Source organism: Uloborus diversus, chromosome 9 (assembly GCF_026930045.1).
Source record: "Uloborus diversus isolate 005 chromosome 9, Udiv.v.3.1, whole genome shotgun sequence".
In the NCBI taxonomy this organism is placed as follows: Eukaryota; Metazoa; Arthropoda; class Arachnida; order Araneae; family Uloboridae; genus Uloborus; species Uloborus diversus.
The window spans coordinates 132,642,796-132,667,321 of record NC_072739.1 but is presented as its reverse complement, the minus strand read 5'-3'; the positions used below and the strand labels follow the sequence as shown (position 1 = coordinate 132,667,321).

Below are 24,526 nucleotides of genomic sequence, written 5' to 3'. Positions count from 1 at the left end.
TACAGTTATCATTCGGATAAGTTGATTGTTAATCGAACTGTGTTCTTTGACTACATCCAGACCACTCAACATAATGTAGGCATAGAAAAGTATTAGATTTACCTATAGAAATCCTTTTTGTGCAGAAAAACATTTTTATTGTATGCTAAAATGTAGATGTTTCTAATAGCAGTGTTCGACCTTTTGTACAAATGAAAAAATACTACGCCTGATTATAACTACGAGTTTCACTCAGTAAACCTTTAATTTTTTATTCGCGCGAATACGATATAAAGCATTAAAAGTATTATCAACTTCATTAGCAAGAAATTATTTTCTACTCCTCTGCGTTCTGCTGAAAAAAAAATACATTTTGTCTACGTTCGAAAAATTACACTTAAGAACGGACTCAGTTCAACTGGTTTTGGTTTTGAATTTTAAGTGTTCGATTAAAAGAGAAACATGTGAGGGCATTTAAGCCGTAACGGTTAAAGCAACCTTCTGTGTGAAATAGTTCAATATTCAAAGATAAAAACACTTATTTTCAATCAAATTTATTACTTCTCTAGAATGTTTGTTTCAATCGCTACGTGAGATCTTCGTCATTCTTTAATCAAATTCCATGCTTTGCGAATAATTTTAAATCGTATCATGCTGGTTAATGAGAAAACACAGATGCATGATCTTATTATTATTATTATTTATTTTTTTTTGGCAAAAAGCTTTTTTGCTGTTTTTTACTACGCATTCCTTCAATGAATAGCTTTCGAAAAGGAAGGCGCAATTGCTAAGTTTGTTGGGGTGTCGGGCTGTTAGTTAGAATGGAGCCAATTCGAATACGTGCCAATAAATATCTCTTTAATGTTTCTTTTTTTCCCGTCAGATGCTGACATGTGCAGGACTGTATTTAAACAAATGTTTTTTCACATGCACAATTATTGCTTTTTCACGAGTCACCACTCAGCCACACTTTTAATGACATTTATGTTTGCATTGAAAATATGTACGATTAAAAGGGGAGCTATGATCAAATTATCGCAACGTTGTATTTAACGAGGTTTTGTTACTGATGTCTTCAAATTACATGCCTTCTCTTGTGCGCTTACTTTTTTCCGTTCTTCTTCATAAAGTTCTTTGAAATTTTTTAAGAGCAAAATGCCTGATGAAACGATTCGAAGCACAGTGCGGAGTTCCGCACGGGTCGACTAGTTTTTTAAATTTACTGTTACTGCTAAGCTAAAATTTTGTGCGTTACATTTTATTTATTTACTTTTTATTCCAGTTTATTCTCCAGATATGCCAAACAGACTTCCAATAAAAGATATATTCAGTGGTCTCTTACGTAGTTTGATAACAGCCGTTAAATTTTGGCTTCATTACACATTAGTTGCATTTGCATGGTTGGGAATTGTTCCTCTCACTGCATGTAAGTATCCTTTTTCTTTTTTAAATAATAGAATACTGTTGTAGTTTTTTTGCTCCGTAAATTAGACAATAAGAAAAAAATACCCTTTTAACTTTTAAAATTTGTATTTACTGTAATGGTTAATAACTATCTGGAAAGATAATCATTAAATATCAGAAAGATAATTCAGCAAGAGAGCTAAAAAGCTCTAGTAGTTTGAATTTTCTCCTGTAATCTTTATTTCCACTTCTTTTAAAGTGATTTGCGAAGACACACAAAGTATTGGTTTTGGTAATTCATTTCTTCTACTTGGTTGAAATATCGTTTGAGTCGATGGTTCTTTCGGCTTATTTGCGACATTTGTATGTGTTTACCAATCACTTTTCTTGTAGAGTGTCATACAAACCTTTCAAATTTAGTGCAATATAAGTTTTACCCGATACTCTTACAATTTTTTTATTCTGGATCGTCCCTTTCCATTTAAACTTATGGAATTGAAGATGGTTTTATATAGTTTGGGTTTTAAGAGCACATTATTTCAAAAATAGCCCTAAATTTGGAGCGTTTTAAAAGGACAAAAGTGAAATAATACATGTATTTAATGTAGAAAATCTTAAACTTTCCAATTGCAATCGGGTTTTCTAAAATGTTAATTTCGTTGGCTGCATTTCAAAGAAATTGTAATACAGTCGATTCTGGATAATAGGACCACATCGGGACGGGGCCATTTTGGTCCTAATAACCGGCTGGTCCGATTAAGTGAAGTTACCTCAGTAGTGAAACCAAACATGCTACACATTATATTTTAAAATTGTAATATGCATGCTGTTTTAAAACAGCATTCAAACAAGTAATAACGCTGTGTTTAAAATTTATTCGTTTAAAAAAAAATTAAAACAAGTTAACCTAACATTCATCAGTAGATGAACAATACATAATACACATGAATTATACATTTTTCAAAATCCTACCAAACGTGTCAATCAGCGGTGTAAAAATTTATTGAATGTAATTTGTCGCATTCTTTTGACGGACTGCACTTGAACAAAATCAGCACAAATGCCTAACGCGTCCATGGGACTGCCTTCATTTTCATCTTGCATGAAATAGCGACGCAAAGTTTCAACACATCTCCTTGCATCTTGGGTTGTTACTTTCTCCAGCGTGTTAGACACATCATCGTCGCTTTCCTGGTTTTCCGTTTCTGTTATGTGTTTTGATGCTATTCGATCAACAATTACCGCTTCGTAATCTTCATTTTCATTGGAGCATTGAAGTTTGCTGTCGATGTTTAAAAACTCTTCGCAATTTTCGACATGTTGAAGTCCCTAATTTTCTGCAATGTTTTCACATTCAGTGTCAACGCTCATCCCCAAACTCTTAAAACCACAGTGAGAGAAACAGTTTTGAATGGTCTCAAGCTTCACTTTTTTCCAGCTATCAGTCACAAATGTGATAGCTTGTAGAGTGTTGACCTTAGTACAGACTTCTTTTAGGCTTATATAATGGGAAATGATTTGGTTCTTTAGTATTTGGTCCAAATAAACGGCTGGTCCTATTAACCGGTGGTCCCATTAAGCGGATTCCACTGTATTCTCAAACAACAACAAAACTTTGCTCTTTAACCGTTTACACGCCGCACTATTGATGGAAGATCATATTTGAGTAATTTTTTAAAATTATGTCTGTGTATTTCCGGAAAAAAATGTATTATCTTGTTTTTTTAATGTGTTTCATTTTTGGAACATTGGCATTTTGCATGAAGTTTTTTTAATAAATGTTCGACATTGGGAAATGCATGTTGGACAGTTTCAATATTTTCTGATTGAATCAATTGGTAAAAATTAGCTTCTTTCCGCCAACTGATGTCGGTTTTTATTCTTTTCTTTCTTTTTTTAAATATTTTCTAACTATCCTTATGTTTTTTAAGTTTTCATTTGTTTCTTTAGTTCTACTGCTAATGATCCTAGCTTTTGCTTTTACTACGATTTTTTTGATAAATTTTATAGTTTATTGAAAAAATGTCTATATGTTCACATTGTTGTAATCTGCTCTAAAAATCATGTTCTGAAATATCTTCTAAGTAATATCGCCTGATTTCAGCAGGGAATAATTGGCATATTCTGCGTTGAGTCTGATAACTCCGAACTTGATAATGTTTCTAAATACGACACAGCTTATGCAACTGCAAGAAATCTCTTCAGCATTATTTAACATTTATGATATGCATCAAAGATGCCAATTTTTTTTTCTCGTTTTTGACCTCCTCCCCACCATTTGTCCAAAAGTGTCATATTTCAACTTACTCCCCTCCCCCCTCCTTTTGTCACATGTCACGCATTTTTTCATAAATAAATTCTTATTAAAATGCATGATGTCAGACTTCTTGTTACTCCCTTTTTTCCATTGTCACAGACTGTCAGTTTCATCATCTCCCTCTCTCTCAAAACGTCACATTTGTGGACTGCCCCACAGTTGGTACAGGTGAAAAAAAAATTCGCATAGTTCAAAAAAAAAAAAAAAAAGCAAAACAGTAAAATGCTTTTAAAATATGAGGTATCAGAGTTCACCAATATTTTTTTTTTTTTGCAGTATAACACCTGGCAATGCAGCTGTTAGAGCAGATGTGGATTTGGAACCATTTCCAATGTCCAACTGTTATTGCATAGCTGCCAAGTGCTCCGTTTTTCCCAGAGTTTCTCCAATTTTTATTGCGTACTCCAAAAATCTGATTTTTCGCAAAAAACGCCGTTTTTTTTTACTTTGCTTGTACACTTTTCGATTTTTGAGGAAAAAGAAGAAATTTCCCTATCCTCGAAGGCAGGAATTGTGCGCAAACTCAACAAAAGAGAAGACAATTTGATGCTTTGGAAGCTTAGTGTCAGGATAAACACTGAGGGGGAGCGCCGATTGGAGATCGTCATTTTTTTATCGAGCATTTCAGCTACGTGTAAAACGTAGCCGCCATATTTGGTCATTCACAAGATGGAAGTTAGCAGACGATGCTTAAGCGCCTTCATTTTCAAAGATAAAGCAGAATTGGGTGTTTCTTTTAACTGCGAACTAATGAAAATAAGCAAAATGTGCTGCAAAATGTTTTTTTTTTGGTTATTTTAAATAATTTTATTGAGAAATATGAAAACAGTTATACCATTTAAAATTTCATTTTATAATTATTTCTTTGGACACGAATGTGCTAAAAATTCGCAATTAAATTGTAGTTTCATGGGGATTTTTTATTTTTAAATTATTTTCATGCTATAAATTCAAAATTTTATATCTGAATTTTTGACTTAGTCGCCATATTTGGTCATTTGCGAGATTTTAGTACACAAGACTCTTAAGTGGCCAAGTTTTCAAAATTGGAATTAGTTGTTTATTGCAATGCAAACTATTGAAAATAATGCAAAATAGGCTTTTTTTTTTTTTTCGGAAAGTTCTAAAATTTTTTCTTGAAACATGCAAAATTTTTTCTTCAGAATATTATTCTATCCTCATTAGTTTAGACTCTAATGTGCTAAAAACTCGCTATTTCGTCTAAATTTTATTTTTTTTAAGGCTCATTAATTATATATAATTACTTTTAATGCAACAAACTCAAAAATCTATTGTCTTGACTTTTTCACGTTGTTGCCATGTTTTGTCATTTGCAACATGAAGTAGACAAGACTATTAATAGCCTAAGTTCCCGAAAACAGAATTAGTTGTTTGTCTCAATGCAAACTATTAAAAATAACAGAAGGCAAAAAGTTATGTTTTTTTTTTTAAATAATTTTCTTGAAGGTGAAATTTTATCTATTTGATCCTTATTGCCTTGTAGGCTTTGCTATAAACTGAAACTATTTCATCTAAATTGAAGGTTCGTGCTGACTTCTCATTCATTTATTTTTTTAATTTTTTTTAATAAATCAGAAACCTATTTTAACTTAAATTTTCCATGTGCAAAAAAAGTATTGAATATCTCTCTATAAGTCCTATTCATCTATTATTTTTTTTTTTAGGGAAGTAGTAAAAACTGCCTCCCCCACTCCAGTTTGTATTTCAAAACTTAATACATTGGTGGCCACTAAGTTTTTGGAGTCTAGTGCCACTGGCCACTTTCAAAATTTCAGAGTCTTGACCTTTACTATGAAGTTGCTTTACTTCCAAGTATAAGAAATAATTGTTTTTTTTTATTCTTCAATATGTTCTTATGCATGTAGGATATGTATAAAAGCATATTTTTGAAAAAGATTGCAGTTTTATTAAATCAAACAGTAATCATGTTTTTTTAAAACTTTTCAATATGTATCTTAGTAATGTTGCTTTTTTAATGTAAAATAATTTTGTTTTAAACTTGGTTGTAGTTTTGTTGAAAATCTAACATGAAAATTCAGAAAAGCATTTTATAAGTACTTAGAATTTATGGAAACTTATGGTGCAGAAGGAAGGTTTAGCGCAGGCCACGATTTCATTCTCCTATTTTAACCCTCAGTGCTCCTATTTTTTCCCTTAAGTGCTCCTATTTTTTGTATCTTGAGGTTGGCAGCTATGTTATTGTTATTATTTCCTTTCCTATAAAAACCTTATTATATCCTTTTAAATTACTTAAGTTATCCTTTTCCCTTCCGTTCCTTATCCTTCCCTCCTATCTTTATCCCTTCCCCTCCTATCCTTATCCCTTCCAAGTAAGTTATCCTTTTAACTTACTTGGTTTTGCAAACATCTACATGAGAGGACATTCAAAACGAAAAGATGAAAGAGTAATATTTTATGAAACTTAAAATTTATCCCTTGGAGTCCAGCGAGCAACTCACTTCCCAGAAGTTTGACTCCCTGAAAGCGCCAATGTTCTAAAATTGGAACATGCTATTTTGAAGAGGCATATCTTTTGCAAATATCACTGTTCATTTTTGCAAGCATTTTAAAATCACACATTTAAATATTTTTTACGAATAAATTAAATACCATCCCATTTTCTGAAAAAGCCTATTTTTCTTTTTTCTTTCTTTTTTTTTTTTTTTTTTTTTTTGCATTTTATGAGAAAAAGCTGCAGAAAACTAGAAAAGCACACATTTAAAAAAAAATCGCAGTAAAAAGTCGAAAATATATAAACAACCAAATAGCTCTTCAAAAAATACAAAGTAAAACGTAAATGTGTTGATAAAAACTTGTTCGTTTAAACATTAATTCTTGGGAAAATTTTTAGTAAATGTAGATGATGTTCAATTTTCTCATTTGTCTTTCAGGAAATATCATGTTTTGGAATTTCTCACATTTTTTTGAGTACTAGTGTTTTTGCTTAGTGTTCATGAAAGTGTACGTGTTGAAATCCAGAGAAAATGTTTCTGCTGTTTCCCAAGAGTACATTATGGTGCATTTCTCGGTGCATTTTTAAAATCTAATTTTTAATTATGGATGGAAATTCAACCCAGATAACTTTGATTAATCGAGGCTGTACTGCAGTTTCATTTCAGTAATTTTTTAAATCTTCATTTATATCTTCTTAACTGCCAGAATATTAATTATCAACTCAAAATATTTAAAATTTTTCATGTAAAGAAACATAAAATAAAAACTTTTTTTAAAAATTTGACATCCATATCTAGTTTTCATGTGGGACTGTGCTCATCATAATATTTTAAGCATATAAACAGAGATACTAGTACCATATTTGTCCTGGTTTTAAATAATGCAAAATTAAAGAAAAAGAAAAATATAAAACAAAATTTACATGGCAAATATTAGCCGTTTTCAATAGACGTGTCTGAGTTTCTGAAGAAGAGGAGGAAACAGACATCTTTTTGTTTACTAATACTGGTTAAGGAATTAAAATGAACAAAATGTCATCTGTACTGTTTTGGGAGGAAAGCAATAGGGTGACAAAACCAGTATGTTATAACAATTTCTGTGAATTTTTGAAAATTTCTTATGCTGTGAAAATTTCTTAATCTTTCTTTGCAAAGAAAACCCAAGCATTGTAAATAAAGGTAAAAACTTTGTCTCAAAAATTTCAAAAAATGATGTCGCTTAAAATTTTTGCTAAGAAAACTTGAATTAAATGTCACTGGTCCTATGGACCGCTAAAATGCATATTCTGCTAGTCCAGCTGATATCTTTGTAGTCCCGGACCAATGGACCACTGTTAATTTCGAGCCCTTCAAGTATTTCATTAAGAAAAGGGCTTACATTATATACAAAACCTTTTTAATATTTTGTAAAAACTATTAATATGCAATACATTTTCAGTAACTTGACCACATTCACTTTTATTACATAAAACTTCTGTCTTAAAATGTCTTTTTGATTTTTGATGTTTTTGATACCTAAGAAGTTTTTTATTCTTTTAGGTCGAATATATCGATGCCTATTCACAGGTTCATTAAGCTCAATTTTAACTTTACCCTTTGATATGGTGTCCTCGTAAGTATTTTATCCTCACTATCTTTTCTGCAAGTTTTAAGCATATCTGTATTGTCGTTTTAATTAAAATGACCTTAATTTTTTTTTTGTACTAGAAAACTGGGGAAATGTATTTACTAATTAAGCAGCTGAAAATTTATATCAGATCAGAATTTAAGGAATGTTGAAATTATAATTTGAAGTTTTCTAAAACAGAAGATTCATACCTTGCTTTGCTTCAGTTTTAAGATTAGAACTAATTATGGTATCAAACTTGCACTTTATTTGCCAAAAAAGCTGATAACTTTTCTTGATTGAGTTATATTAAGTTTCCCCCCTTGCACTCAACATTTAGGCATCGAATGTTTTTCTTTGATAATGAACTCATCATGATGGGAGGAAATAACTCTTAATGCAAGCTCCTTTAGAGAAAAGAAGTGTCAGAGCTAAATAAGGTATTTAGTTTAACAATGTGCGAGGGATAGTAATAAGATCTGAATATCAATTGTAGTTTGAAATGTTTATAAATTCTGAACGATTAAAAATATTATAGTATAAGCGTTTTTATAGAACTGTATAATAAGTAGCTATATAAGTTTAAGATTTTGTGTTTTTAAATTATTTAGTTTTGATTTTTTATATTTTATCTTTGAAAGTATATTGTTTTGGTCTGGAATTCTGTGAATAACCCCCACTTATGAGAGTGATACTGTTCTATAAACGTTTTGGAATAACCAAGGTGGCTTTTTAAAAAATATATATAAACCTTTTTGCTTTTCACTCTTTTTTGTTTGTTGTGAAAACAAATTCTAGATTCAGTGTCATTAAGTTATTCGGAATTCATGTTATATATACAGTATACTTATCACAGATCGTTGAAAAACTTTTTTAAATTTGAAATTAATGTTAGATACACTATATGAGTATCAAATAATCAAATAACTACTATTGATGCTGGGTTTGATTTGTTATGTTATTAGAAATCTTTTTTGAATTCTCGTTATAAATGCAGTATACTTATCACAGATCATTGAGGAACTGTTAGAACAGTTTCTTTGTTATAATGTCAAAAAGAAAAAAAAAAAAAAGTGAAAAAAAAAAAAATAATAATAAAATAAAGAAATGAAATGAAATTCTTGTTATATATACAATAATTACTACAAAATCCTAAAAAGAACTATTTATTGCATTTGCTTCATTGCATTTGTCTAACAAAATAATGTTTTGAAGCACTTAGAGAAGAGGCTTCCAACACAAATCTTATTGTATTTAAAAAAATTCAGTTTGCATGATTTGCTTCTGATGATTCAGTATGTTGTGCTATTCTATCCATGCATTCTGCAGTTTTCAAAATTTTTGTGTGCATTGTAATTAATAATTATAATTGCTCTATCAAGTTAATTTTCTTTAAATGAAATGTAACTTTATGAAATGAGTTATGAGTTAAATCTTTTTTTCAGAATATCAGAATTCTTCCCCCCATTAGATTCATTTGCAAATGAAGAGAAAATGTAAGCTGAGTTCTTTTTTTTTTTTGTGAACATTAATTTTTTTACCCCCATTAAATGTATTTTTTCCCTTCAAAATGGTGGGGGTTATTTGTGGAATTTTCAAGCATGCAAATTCCTCATTAGAAGAGATGTGGTTTGTGTTTTTGTGATTTATTTTCTGCATATTGTGCTGTGATATTAATACTTCTGTATTAGAAGAGAAATCATTTGACTCTTTTTAGAGATCAATATAATTTTTCAAATGTTAATTCTTTTAGCTGTTGTTCTCTCATTTATAAAATGCGTTGAACATAAAAAAAGGCTTCATATCTTGCTAAATTATTTATGCGTAAATCATTGAGAGTTTTTTTTCCACATGTTAAAATTTAAAAACGCATTTCTTTTCCCCAAGTCTTCTCAAAGTTTTCTTCAAATATATTAAAGTAATAAATAAAATTAAGTAGTTTTTAAAGCTTTATATTTATTCAAAAATTTATTTAAAACTATTAAAACAGTTTCCACTTTGCTAAAACACATTTCAAAGCTAAATTATTTCAGAGAGTTGTGGAAAAACAAATTATGTTCATCTTTTTTATTAGTTCTGTAATTATTGAAAGTCAATCGTGCAAATTTTCTGCCACAGCTCATCATTGAGGATCCCTTTATTATCTTCAAAATTGCTATAACTTTTTTCTGTAAAAGAAAATTTGTTTCAAAATTTTCTCTGTTTTTTAAATTTTTTAACAACATTTTTATGGAAAACTTTAATTGAACCTAATAAATTCTCTTTTATTTGTTGTTACAAAGTTTAGTTATGTAACATTTTACCTTGCACCATAATAATTGCACCAATGTTAGTCTTTTTTTTTCCCTTCAAAATCTAGTCCCTTTTCCTTTAAAATTGCAGTTTCTTTTTGAAATCTTCTCGTTAATTCTTCTATCCATTTTCATTTTCCCCCCTAACAAAATACAAACCTGTTGCTTGCAACTGTACCACAATAATTAATAAATTTTGAATCAAATTGGGGCAGTACAGCTATAGCGGTTAACCAATAGCTTTGAAACTATTGGTTAGGTGTAACTAATTCATTAAGCATCATTTTTGTTGTAGGGAAAAGGAATTTTAATTTAAAGTATAATTTTTTAACTGATTAACCATTAAAAATGGTTGATTGTAAATAATTAGCAAAGTGATCGGATCTTGATTACTGTCAATATATTACCGCATGCCTAATTTTATACTTTTAAAAATGCCTTTTAAGATCCCTTTTTGACCCCCTTTTTAAAAAGATATTTCCCTTTTCTCTCTAGGAACAAACTGAAAATCTGTTGGGAGCCCTGTGATAAACACAGGATGTAGCGATTCTAAAATGTCTTTTTTAAAAAATTTCCTTCTTAATCCTTTCTATCGATCAGAATCTTAAAATGCACCTTTCATGTATCAGCTCAAAAACATTTTTGAAATATTTATAATCTATTATATTTGATTAAAATTAAGAAATTCTCCCCAAAGCTTTAGAAGCATGGATTTGTTGCAATAATTTTAATTTATTTTAAGTTGCAGACACACACAGTTATGTGTATTTATATATATATGTGTGCATGCCCACATACATATTTGTGTATGAATTTGATCTACTTTTTAACTCTAATGTAGTTACTCTGAAGACTTGATGAAGCTATTTTTAAAACAATACATTTGTGGAATTCATTTTGCTTTAAAATCTTTTGATATTTTTTGAAGGAAAATTTTTCATTTATAAAAATCTGTTTTATGTATATAAAAAAGAAGACTTTAGCATATATTCTCTGAGGAATGACTTTAGCACAAATTTTTTTTCTAGATATTTGTTATTAGTATATGTTGAACAGCACTATACTTAGTTTTAAAAGCAGAGATAAGGCAGTGAGAAGCAAAGGGATATAATTGCCAAAACTTAAAAAATGGAAATAATAAGTTCAAGTTAGTAGAACCTCCGTCTGTTTTTGGACAAGAGATGGTACTAGTAGCTCTAGCTATACATCATGAAGTCCAGCTACATCCCTTTGCTTCTCCACTGCCTCAGTTGTGAAACTTTCCTTTGTATGTAACCAATCTGATTGCTACAGTGTATTAATTTATTTTAATACTTCTGATAGAATGAATTTCTTTTTGTGGTTTCCACTTTTGTTTTTGCTTGTTATAAACTTTGATCTGTATCGTTTAGTGACTTTCCTAATTTTATTCCTTTTTTTCATTGCAGAGAAAATCTGTTGTCCGATAGCTTATATGGGTGTTGTGTCGTGACGTGTACATTGTGTGCCTTTATTAGTCTCGTATGGTTACGAGAACAAATACTTCATGGTGGAGGTCCAGAATGGTTGGAACAAGAACATGATCTCATACATGTATGTATTGTGTGTGCATGTTTTTCCTTGCATTTTAACTGTATTTTATGCTGGTTTGGGGTTTGTATGATTTTTAAAAACTCTTATGCCTGGAACAAAAGGTCCTGAAAGGAACCTACTCCGAATATTGGCATTAGAATAACGGATCTTTCGATCTTGATAGCAAAAATGTTCTTTTTTTTTTGCAGTAACAGAAATGTTTTTTTACTAGATTAGCGATTATAGTTGAATACCTGTCGCAAAAGCTGATTTTGTAACATGATAATGACAAAGCAAAATGAAACTTATAAAATTTTAGGTAATAAAGATTTTAGGAACTATAAACATGATGAATTAATAAAAACAGTTTATTCCGGATAACAGTTATTTTGTTAATTCCCGAAATGAAAAAGTTTTACTTATTCATAAATACAGTGAAGCACGGTTTATACCTTTTTGAAGGGACTGTATGAAAAAAGAATATAAAAAAGAGTATAAATGAAAAAGTCATAGGTATGGATCGTTCTACGTCAAATCGCCTAAATTTAATAGTCAGCTGTGCGGTCAGGTCTCCTATTTTGTCCGTTATTTTTTTATGAATAGATAACTAAGAGATGTGCTCAAATTAATTTTTTTAGATTTTTGGAACAAAAATTACGCTTTGGAGAATTTTTTAAAAAATTGGATTTTTGATCATTTTTTGGAGTCACCATATTGGCATGAATTTAGAAAAATCTCTCTAATTTCTTGAATTTTAAACCAATTAAGCGGAATTTGGTATCAATTTCAAGCTAATACTTTTCTCTTTCAGTGTGAACAACAAAAAGTATTCTGTGAATAGTTGGGTGTTCCCACTCCTTTTTTAAAGTCAGTTTTTATACTTTTTCGATTGAAGATCAAATAAGTCATATCCAGAGTACCTATTTTTATCTTCATCATTTTTTTTGGGGGGGGGGGGCATGTTTAAATCATTCCCTTGCTATGTAGAAAAAAATAGAGGGATGTTTCTTGTGGTTTTAAAATAAAAATAAAGTTTTTTTTTGCAGAAAAATACACTTTTTCTATTTCTTTCAAGCTTTTTTGAGCTTAAAAAATCCAAAAAACTTTTTAGAACAATTAATACTGAACTGACAAAGGATAAGAATTGATTTGAATGAATAGTTAATCGCTAAAAAACTGTTCACTTTGGAAAAGATTTGTGCAAAATCATTGGTTTCAAACTTCACAAAAAGAACGCTTTTGATTGAAAGTGTACTAAATATTAAGAATAATAATTTGAAGAATAGTGTAAAAAATATTTCTAATGGCATTATTTTGTGCTTTTTTTTTTTTTTTTTTTGACGGATGAAAAAAGAAAAAAAAAAGGTACTACTACTGAAAAGTTTTCGTAGCATAAACTTGTTTGGATTGCTTTTCACCTGACAATAATATTACACATTTACAACACTTCTCACTTTCACACAGATTTCTCTGAAGATTATTTTTGCCGATTGAAGTAGATTTTTAAATCTCTTTGGAACTTATTGATAAAAATCAGATTTTCTCATCTTTTCATGCAAAGTAAATAGTAATTTTTTTAAAAATAAATGCAGTCTGCACAGGTGTGCCTTTCTTTTCCCATTTTATAACCAACAAAAGCCATGTGTCGATTCACTTTCAAAGTGAAAGTAGAAAAATGTGAATTGTTTGAGTATTGTAAGAGTGGAAAATGATTGTCAGGTGTTATGTAATCTAAACAAGTTTATGCTTTGAAAATTTTTCAATAGTATTTTTTTTAACATCTTTTAATGTCGAAAAAAGAAATGCAAAAAATTGCCACTAGAAATATTTTAACACTATTCTTCAAATTATTATTTTTAATATTTGATGCACTTTCAATCAAAAGTTTTTTTTTTTTTTTTGTGAAGTCTGAAAGGAAGGTTTTTGCACACTCCTTTTTTCAAAGTGAACAACTTTTTAGCGATTAACTATTCATAAAAATCAATTTTCATCCTTTGACAGTCCAGTATTAATTATTCTGAAAAGTTTTTGGTCTTTTTTAAGCTCAAAGGAGCTTTAAATTAATAGAAAACTTATGCAATTTATGCAAAACAAACTTTATTTTTTTAATTTTAAAACAACAAAAAACACTCTTCTAATTTTTTCTACCTAGTAAGAGAATTATTTAAACATGCTACGAACAAAGCTTGATGCAGATCATAGTAGATACACTGGAGATATGACTTATTTAATCTCCCAATTGAAAAAGCATAAAAACTGACTTTTGATAAGGAGTGGCAACACCCAACTATTCACAGAGTACTTTCTGTTGTTCACACTGAAAGAGAAATCTATTAGCTTGATATTGATACCAAATTCAGCTTAATAGGTTGAAAATTAAAGAAATTTGAGAGATTTTTCTAAACTCATGCCAATGCAGTGATTCTGAAAAATGATCAAAATTCGAATTTTGAACAAATATTTCAAAGTGTAATTTTCATTTGAAAAATCTAAAAAAATTAATTTAATCATATCTCATACATAGATATCTATTTGTAAAAAATAATGGACAAAATCGGAGACATGACGGCACATGGCATTGGGTGATTTGACGTGAAGTGACCTGGGCGGTCATTCCAAGCTCCTCAGCTTGCAAGATCAAGATTTTCGCTCACGTGATCAATTGTAATGTATAAATGTCACAGAGTAGCATTCTAATCTACTCGAATCTAGCCGCAAGATAAGTTCGAGTAGATTAGAATGCTACTTTGTGACATTTCTACGTCACAACCAATCACGTGAGCGAGAATCTCGATCTCGCAAGCTGACGAGCTTGGAATGATCGCCCTGTATCAAGGCCCGCGGGAGATAGAAAGTCAAAACATGTTCTTCCCTAGCCACTGTGACGTCATGGACTGAAGGCTTATCGTTTTGCTGGGATAAGTTTGCCGGGAGGCCTGCTTTGCTATCTAATCTTCGTTACCACGAGTACAATTTAGCCATTTTCTTAGAGTGCATCTAATGCTAGTAAAAAAAGACTAATGTTTTGAAATACTTGTTCTTGTGAGGCAAGATTCTGTACGAGTGTTCTGTGGTGGGTTTCAGAAGCAACTGCGATAGTGCACCAAAAGTAAATTTTTTTCCACTTCTTAAAAGACAACAATCAGCAAAAGAAATAGCTAGCAGCTATTCCCAGAAAGGAATTGAAAGCAACTAGAAACTCTGGGGTAAGTTATGTTTGTCTTTTTTCGATGTATCATTTATTAACTTTCCAAAAAGAGCAATTTTAGTGTCAAAGAGTTACGTGTACTTTCAAAACAAATGAGCCAGAAATAGCACGTGTTTAAAAGCAATTCGGTGTTTACATTTTATTAATATGATGAACATGAACTTATTTTTTTCGCATTGAAAATTCTTACTCTTCAATTGCTAAAATAAATGATATGCATTTTTAATTAAACAATATGCTACCTTATTTTTCATTTCCGTATATGTTTAAGCACTGATAAATCTTTTGAAAATAAAAATAGGGATATTAAAAACATCACAGATTTAAAAATGTTTGAATTGTTAGGGCAAAATTAAAATTATAGCCTTGAATGATTTAGATGTATCCGATAACACTGTAGATCATTCTGATAGTACATCTAATAATTTCAAAATAACAATAGAAAAAAATGATATTATGAGTATAAAACCATTGACCCCATTACTTACTAATATAAGCGGTTACTTTGTACATGCTTTCTTGAAATGTAAAGATTGTAAAAATTATTTGACTAATGACATTATTGATTTTTATACTGATGAAAGTGAAATTGATTCTTTTTCATTTATAAAAAGTATTAATCGTGGGGATTTAAAATACCCTTGCAATGAAGCTGTTAATATAGTATTGTTTCATTACATAGTAGTATTAAAATTATTGTCTGAAAATCATGAAAACATATTTGGTAATATAAAAAATCAAAGAGCTGTTGTATAAAAAAGACGAATCTGTCACGAAATGAATTTTCTTTTAACCATTTGATCAATGTAAAACTGGCCATTCTTCTGAGGTAAGTACTTAATTTGATTATTTGTGCAGCTTCAAACACTTTTTAAAAATTTGCTCTAAGAAAGTTAATGATTTGTTGGCATTAAAGAAAAATGAATCTAAAAGAGAAAGTTAGATACATTAAAAAAATGATTGTTCAGTTTCTGTATATTCATTCCATGTTTCAATAAAAGGTTTTTACAAATTCAAGTTTTGTCTTTATTTACCTGTACTTAAAGTTAGAAAACTGCATTTTGAATTTAAAATATTAACTCTATTTTCAAACAATGCATTTCAGGACTAAGCATGCATGTAAAAAAACATGTAATTTGTCTCTTCAAAAAGAAGGAAATATTAAAAGTTTTAAATTTGGTATATGTATAATACAAAAAAAAAAAAAAAAAAAAATCTCTCTTCAAGAGAAAAATTAGAAACTATTTTGAACTTTGAAGAATGCATGAATTTACAACATAGTGTATTATGTTTTTGTGTATTTTTTGTGCATATGTGTGCGTAACAATATATTTTCACAAAAGATAAAAATGTTATCTGTATTTATGATTTTGATATAAATAATTTCGTAAAAGACTTCATTATTTTACTCTAATTAATTCAACTCAGCTTTCTGCATTAAAATCAGTTGACTTAAGTAGCATTAAAATGAAATCAAACATTTTGAAAACACTGAATAGCTACAACTCAGAGTCAGCCTCCAGACAGTATTCTGGAGAACCTGTGGGAAGGCTTTCTTTATTTCGAGGGTGTTGGGTTAATATGTATTATGTGCGTTAATATGTATTAAACTCTTCTGGGACCAAATTAAACAATGTATAATTGATAATAACGTATAAAAGAGGAAGGTATGCACGATGCTTCACTGTAAATATTTCACCTTTGTCTCAATTGAAAATATCAACTTCAGCATAACGTTTTTTTTCCCCTGATTAATTTTGGTTTTCAAATGGGAAAATTATCCATATAACAAGTGTAATATTAGCTTTTTTCTTCCTTTTTTCAACAATCATTCAGCAGCTGCTTTCAGTTTACAATATTTCTTATATCCAAATGGTTCACAATACAAATTATTATTTGTGGGTTTTGTATTAAAAACAAAAACTTGAAATACTCCTGACGTGGATATAAAAAATATAAAAAACTTCTAAGTAATATTTTAAAAGTAGAAAAAAATTATTTTCATAATTTTTGCAAAACGCATTGAAGCATTTTTAATAACTTGATTTAACACTACATTTTTTACCTCCCATGGACATGTCATGGAATATTTTCAGAGCTTGCTAAAAAAATAAAAAATAAACAAAAGCAAGAAAGAAAAAATTATGAACATTTTCAGGGATATGAAATGATATTTTCAGTTTCATACTTAAACATTTTATTTTTGCATTGTAAGTACAATTATCATTTTGTTAAAGTCTGATTTTTCAAATTGGTTTTCTCAGTTATTCTCTATTGTCAAGACTTTCGATTTAATATTTATGCTTTGTATTTACGAAGAAAAAAGAAAGAATGCTGATAATTTTTCAACAAGCTAAAAAAAAAGAGAAAAAACAATACTAAAAATGTGATTGAATAACATAAATTATATGTTCAATAAATGCGTCATCTTGCTTTTTACTTCACAATTTCAAGCTTTATTATGTTGTTCAAATATATTTACAGGTTACCGTCACTGAAAGTTTTTGAAAATGTCTTAAAATTTTTATTTTACTACTTCTTGCCCTATAATATTCATTTCCGAAATTGTAAAGAAATCTTTACAAAAAGTATATAGGCTATTTGGGTAAAAGTAAGTAAAAAGGGATAATCCTTTACTGTTTTTTGAGTTCTTAACAAATTGCTTTTGGTCACCTTTTAGTTACTTTTTTGTCACCTTTTTGTCACCTTTGTTTTCAAATTTGTCACCTTTCTGACTTTTTTCAAAGGTCATCAGCAGTCCTCGGCCTGATACTTTATAGTGAAACCTCAATAAGTAGTCGACCGGTTCAAGTTGGTCACTCCGTTTAAGTGGTCAGTTTTCTTTCGTTCCGACAAGGTCTCATTCACAGTAATGTAAAATGACCCTCCCTTACTGGTCACCAAATTGAATTTCACCCACTTCACTAGTCACTCAAAAGTTGTTTTCTAAAATTCCTTTTCCTTATCGGATCTTAGAAAATAGTGTCGGACTTAGTTAAAAGGCTGTTTGATATTCATTTTTCCTTGAAATCTTGATCCTCGGTTCTGGTCATTCAAAGCATACTTCTTGCTGTGACTCTGCCAAGTGCCGAGAATATGAATCTAACTCCTTCCAGCAAGACAGACAAAATCTAATTCCCTGAGAAAGTTAATCAGTACTTAACATTCGTTCACGAGGAACAACAAACACGAAATTTAAAGCTTGATGTATGTTAGAAGAGATAGTTCTTTTCCTGTAAGCAACAACTTCATCAGTCAACATTGAAGGATTGTATTAATGTACCATAACTAAATTAAAATAAGTTGTTATTAAGTGATGTACAAGTAAGAGAAAATAAAACAAAGTAACTGTCATTAATATTTTCCCCCCTTTTTAAAATGTCCACTAATTTATAGGCATTTATTACATAAGCTATTGTTTTTCCTCACAGAATTCTAATGCTATTCATGAATATTTGTAAGGCTTTTTTTTTCTTCCTTAATTTCCACTCCACATAAGTAGTCACTCCGCATAAGTGGTCAAAAATTTTTGATCCCTTGAGTGACGACTTAACGAGGTTTTACTGTAATATGATAACTAGAAGCAATGTGAAAGCAAAACATCAAAATATGATAAAAAATGTACTTTTTTGGAGCCTGTATCTCAGTGCACTGAGGGTTAGTATAGAACTTGATGCCTACATTTCAAACTAGAGTGTATGTCTTTTCACAAACAAGTGACATAACTATGGGCAATGGTGCTGTAGGCTCAAAAAAGTAACTTCTTGATGAGGAAATTGCATAAGAGTTAACGACGCATTCAGTTAGTTGCACTCAAGCTACAATGATTTGTCTTGCATTTTTTTACTGTCCCACTAGTCAATTAGGAAATTATAACCTTGTTTTATGTCATAATATTGCCATAATATTGCTGTTATCATAAGTAATAAAATATGACTTAGTTATTGTTTGCTATCATGGTAGTTTAGTGCAGATAATTTAATTTTTGTCACTATAATGTACAGCCTAAACGAATGTCAAAGAACTATAATGTACAGTACAAATGAAAAAATTCTATCCTAATTAAAAAAATGAAAAAATACCTAAAACACCCTCAAAAAAAGTGTTACAAATAACTTTCGTTTTTACCGCAATAATAACCTTTTTTTTTTTTCACATTGCTTCCAGTCATCATATTATAAAGTATGGTAGTAAGAATAATCAGTTTATTTGCAAGTCTAATAACTCTTTTATCGTAAGTTTTTGAACATACTTGGTTTTTAAATAGTATCTGGAAGTCCCTGGAGGAAAGTTTAAGCCTAGAGGTGTTGATTGAATTGAAAATGAAATAATTAATTTTATTGTTTTGAAATACGTATTGCGTTCTTGAAAAGAATTTGCCCATAGTTCTGTCACTTGATTGTGAAAATACACTTACTCTAGATTGAAATGCAGGCAGTAAGATCTATACTGACCCTCAGTGCACTGAGATACAGACCCCTAAAAAGTACACTTTTTATCATATTTTGACGATAAAACTGCTATTTTTCGCAGCTGTGAGCATTAACCATGCATTTAATGAACCTATTTAATAATTTATGTATATCACTACACGAATTGCTCTCAAAAACTATGGTTGAGCCTCAGTGCATGGAACCAGGAGGCCTCAAACATGACACATTTTCACTTCCTTCGGCACAGTTTAGCCACCCCTGCCAGGGTCCATTGAAGGTCAGTCATAAAATTTATGATATTTCATTTGAGGCATTAAATATCATGTTGTAATCACAAAGATTACTTTTGCAGATGCTCAGTCCGCAGAGATAATTGAATATTCTCTTAATTATTTCTCTAACTGTAATGTTTTTTTTAATGTGTTCATTGCATAGCAAGTGGCACATGCTTATTTTCAGGGCTAGCTATAACTCTGAATATATGACATGTCCTTAAACTGGTGCTAATGCATCTGTTCCATTGAAAATCCTGTTTGTGAAATGTTTGCTTTCTAACCTGTTATCTTAGAATGTAGGTTAATGGAAGAAGTTGCATTGCTGGTATTAAGTGTAGAAGTGAGTTTTTAGTTGGAAATGAATTTAATAAAAATAAATCTGCAGCCTTTTGTAAAACATCACCCTGCAAAAGTTTTTGTTTCTTTTTGAAATCTCATTTTTTTTATGCTGGCCTTTCTTTAATACTAGTTTTTCAGCTGTATATTCAATTTGTGTTATCATTGTATTTGTTTTTAGACTTAAGATTCTTAGTCTTATTTACTTTTTTTCTTCAATAGAACATACTTGATAATCCCATTGAATTTGTGAATAACTTGCAAGCTAATCCTCCTCCTGCCCAGGACATCCCTGAAAATGTTGACGAAGATGAGCCAAATGTTGGAAATGAAGGAAATAACGGGGCCCAAGGTGAAAATGGTGCCCAAGGTGATCAACTGCTTTACATTATTGTATTATTATTTTCTATGTACGTAGGGTAGGTTAGGGTAAAGCTCCGCAATTTTCAGTTTTTATAACACCATGGTCAATAAAGGACAGATTTTCTCATCTTTTCATATTAGTAATTGCGTGGGTTGTTATCTTTCATCCTTCCAAATTCTAGCTACGTCTGATTAGTAATAAATGAAAAAATTACAGTTTAGCGGGAAAACAAAATTGCTGGGTTTTGCCCCACAACATGAGGTAAAACCCCTCAATGCGGATCTTCACTCCACTCAAGATGAATGAATAAAAAGGGTGCCTCCTTGATAGAAACACTTGAAAACCTTCCTTGAAACATTGGTTTATTGTTATTCAGCAGTACCAAACTTAAATATCTCATAAGTTTAATCTTTTTTTTTAAACTGTTCACAAAAATATTTTCTTCTCCACAAACAGGATTAGTTACCCAGGAAAAAATGATAGGCGCATTATAAAAAATAATTTAATTGCCAGAGGCTATAATTTAATTGAATATCTAGTACCCAGTGCTTTAAGTAAACAGCACACTCAGTTGAGTTTTCTAACAATGTTATTGCGTCGTAGATGGAACCGTGTTCTGTTGAGGTTACGACAATTTATAAATAACGTCTTTATTTCCAATGACTCTTTCTGTGTCTTAGTGTATTTGCTGGCTTCTAGATGTTTTATATAAAAAAAACTCTACATAACCTCTTCGTCATAGTGAAGTTATCTTGGCCACATTGTGCAGGGATTAGCTTCGAGTTATTCTCTACAGTTTTACACAAAATGATTGGAAAGTCTGTTTCTTCTTTGAAGTCGCAAGCTTTTGTTCTATTTTTTAGACATGTCTTCAATCGATTTTTTGAACCTAACTTTAATGTCTACCATACAGAATGAAACAATGTCTGCAGTTAAGCTATATTCTTTCATCAAGTTCAACATTTTTCATGGTTCTGAATTGTTTTTCTTCTGGAGGTACTAGAACAGAAAATTAAACATACGTAAATGTTCAAAAATAAAAAAGAAATTATTATATTAATGAAAGCACATCTGAATTGAAATGAATGTAAGATTTTACCTAACAAATCTTATCCGAAATAAAACTTCATGAGTAAATGTCCACCTACAATTATTTTTTTAAAGTTGAATAAGCTGTACAAAACACATGCTAAACAAAAATATCAATATATTCAGTAAATTATCGCCCATTAGCCAGGGCTAAAGCAGAAATACGTGAAATACACCGCCAGCTCAGTCATTTCCAGCCAAGGACTGCAGTTTTGTGCTTTGGAGATGGAAAACCTCTTAAGGAAGCCAAGAGTGTGAAACAAACTGGTAGCTAATATAGAATTAGCAGACCAGACGAGTGACCGAAGCAATGGTTCGGTTCAACTCGAAGATTGAACTGTTCAATCTTCGAGTTGAACCAACACCAGGGGATTTACAACCACCTACCTTAACCGTATTTTTGTGTTGTCATGACAGTGTGATTTTTTTCTCTATATGCCATTTCTTTTCCCATCATTAATTTTTTGGTAGCCATACATCTCTGGGCTGTATGGTAGATAGGGCACGATTTCATCAACGAGTTAGTAGCAAATAGCTTGTTAAAGAAATCAAGCAATAACTAGATATGTTCAGTAACAAAAATTGCTAGGCATATCTCTCGTGGTTTGTCTACTTGAAAATAATTTTGGTTGCTTTCATTTGAATTTTTTTTTTTTTTTTTTTTTGAATTTGGAAAACTATGTAATGTGTTTTAGTTAGAAAAGAAAAGGAATTTCGTTAAATGAAAAGCAATTACTGACCTTGTTTTGAAAACCCCGAATATTGTATTTGCATCAGTAAGTTTGCATCATACAAAGTAAACAAACACAGGACTCATAGTCCTCCTATATCTCCTATATTTCCACAACTTGTCAGATATTCTCCTATATTTCCTATATTTTCTCACTAATTCCTATATTTTTTTCGTCAGATGTCAAATGCTACCCAAAAAGGCAAAAACCTTTGATCCATTTTTTCTACTTTCTCCTCTGCTTTGTCGATGTTGGCATATGTACTAAACTTCTGTTTAATTAATTTTATTTTTAGGAAATATACAAAATATAGATGATTTTGCTTGCAACTTTAAACTTGTTTTCACTTATTTTTTCCTTTTAATGAGTTAACTATGTAATTGTAATAGTAAGTCATGTTAACTTTAAGTTTACGGCTGTAAAGATTTTAAAAGCTTTTAATTTTGTCTCATATAATTTTACATGTAGTTCAAATGAATGGTAGTAGCTCAAAAGATTGTTTTTGAAAATGCTGTGTACAGATTTTGATACCAACTCAACTTCGAGTACTTCCAATGTTTCAAAGCTTGTAGCTCGCTAAAAAATGTAACTATCTCGATGAACAAAGCCATTTTATAGGATTTTGTTTGCTTTTTTCAAGTTTGTTCTTTTTTTATGTGTAGATTTTTCAAGAATTTCAGGAATCGTTATAATGCCGTTACAATGAGTGCCGGGTAATTGAATCAGCTACTTTAATGGATCAAATCCTCAAAAACAAAGCAAAATCCAGTTTTAACATTAAAAAATTGCTGAATATTTGAATCAAACATGCCGCTTTAATGAATCAAGCGTATGAGACTGACCATTTCCTGCAAACGTCATGCATTAGCGCAGTCTTTTTTTCTTTGGCTTCATTTAGTAAAATTAGTTTTTTTTTTTCTGTAAGTTGTGAAATGAAGGGGAGGCAGAGTGTTGCACATTTTTTGTAATGGTTTTCTCGGGAAAAGTCCCAACAAAACCAGAGAGAAGTCGAGTCGATGGGACTTCTGTGCTCTCGGCTTTCTCACTGTAAGTGTTAGCATTGAAGCAATGAGGTACAAATACTGAGGACTAAGGGTAGATTTATGACGTTAAAAAAATAATGTCCAAGTTAATTCTTATCTAGTTCTATCAATCAATAAGAGATGCATTTTTCGAAGCACATAAGTTAAAATCTAAATTTTGTAATTGCTTTTTCGTACTGTTTTGCACAAAAATTCTTTAAATAATCAGCGAATGAATATTTTGAGTGAGTAGTATACTCCTAATGATATCTCGTTTGACTAAAAACTTAATTTAAGTTATCTTAAATTGTATGTAGAATTCTACGTTTAAAAATAAAAGAAAAAATTCACACACAATTTTTCTTAATTGAATTTAAATTGTTTGAAACAAACATGATTCATATAAGTGGCCGTGGGTACAAAAATTCATTTGCTCTCACATCTGTTACTCTTCACATTACTATGACTTCATGCATATTAAAATTGTACTGATAATAGCGCTCAGTTTTTTTTTTTGTTTGATGCTTCAAACATAAAATTCTGTACTTTTTCGAAATTCCTATATATTTTCTACCTAACTCTTATATATTTTTCCTTTTAAACTCCTATATATTTTGCTACCAAACTCCTCTATTTTTCCTTTCAAACTCCTATATATTTTTTTCCACTTGCTATGAGCCCTGCAAACAAATATTGGATTAAAAAAACCCCGATCATATCAGCTGCCAATTAAGAGATGTGAAAATAGATTCTTTTAATGGTGAGATTGTTTTTGCTAGGCTGTGGTGTAATTAAATAGTCGGTAGAAAGTGTTCGAAAAACCTTCTTTCTTTTGATGTATGACTGTTGATAAAATTTGTTAAGAGGCTCTAAGTAGTAGGAGTATTGTGAAAGATTCCAGTCTAGATAAATTTTCTGTTAAAAATTAGAATCAAGTGCATTTTAAGGCTTTTTTCAGTTTTCATTTTCATTCTAATGCTCTTTTTGCCCTTAATGCTAGTCTGGAGCATTTATTTTGCATTTCACTTTGACTGTTATTTTTAATATTTATTTGGCTATAACAACAATACTGCCATGCTAAGCACAAAAGCCATATCCGTACTTTTTACCAAAATTCGAGTTGCAGACACATGTTTCGCCTAAATACAATGTTTTATGGTCATCTGTCTGCAGGAAATATTTTTTTAAAAATTCTGAAAAAGTTTCATCTGAGTCAAATACATGGAAATGCAAAATTTTGGACTTATCTGCAGATACGACTTCTGCCCATAGCACAGCAGATCAGTAATGGACTAAACATTGAGTTCTGTAAAAAAAAAAAAAAAAAAAAAAGAAAATCCTTTTTTTTTTCTATTTTTTATGCGAGATTACTTTTTGTTTTTTCAAATGGAATTTTTAAAAGTTGATCTGGTGTGAAGGTGCTTAAAAATTAAAACATTGGAAGAA

At 30.3% G+C, this 24,526-nt stretch overlaps 1 protein-coding gene across 2 annotated transcripts in view; it reads left to right on the top strand.

The window, feature by feature from the left end:
* Positions 1 to 24,526, top strand: part of LOC129229295 (E3 ubiquitin-protein ligase MARCHF6-like) — a 99,996-nt gene that overhangs the window by 20,769 nt on the left and 54,701 nt on the right. The window contains exons 4-8 of one of the 2 annotated variants that reach the window (XM_054863571.1): positions 1,262 to 1,405; positions 7,714 to 7,786; positions 9,226 to 9,276; positions 11,499 to 11,643; positions 20,097 to 20,244. In XM_054863571.1, the coding sequence (XP_054719546.1) occupies positions 1,262 to 1,405; positions 7,714 to 7,786; positions 9,226 to 9,276; positions 11,499 to 11,643; positions 20,097 to 20,244 (561 nt within the window). The remainder of the gene's footprint in view (positions 1 to 1,261; positions 1,406 to 7,713; positions 7,787 to 9,225; positions 9,277 to 11,498; positions 11,644 to 20,096; positions 20,245 to 24,526) is intronic. The other variant, XM_054863572.1, reaches the window with a different exon arrangement.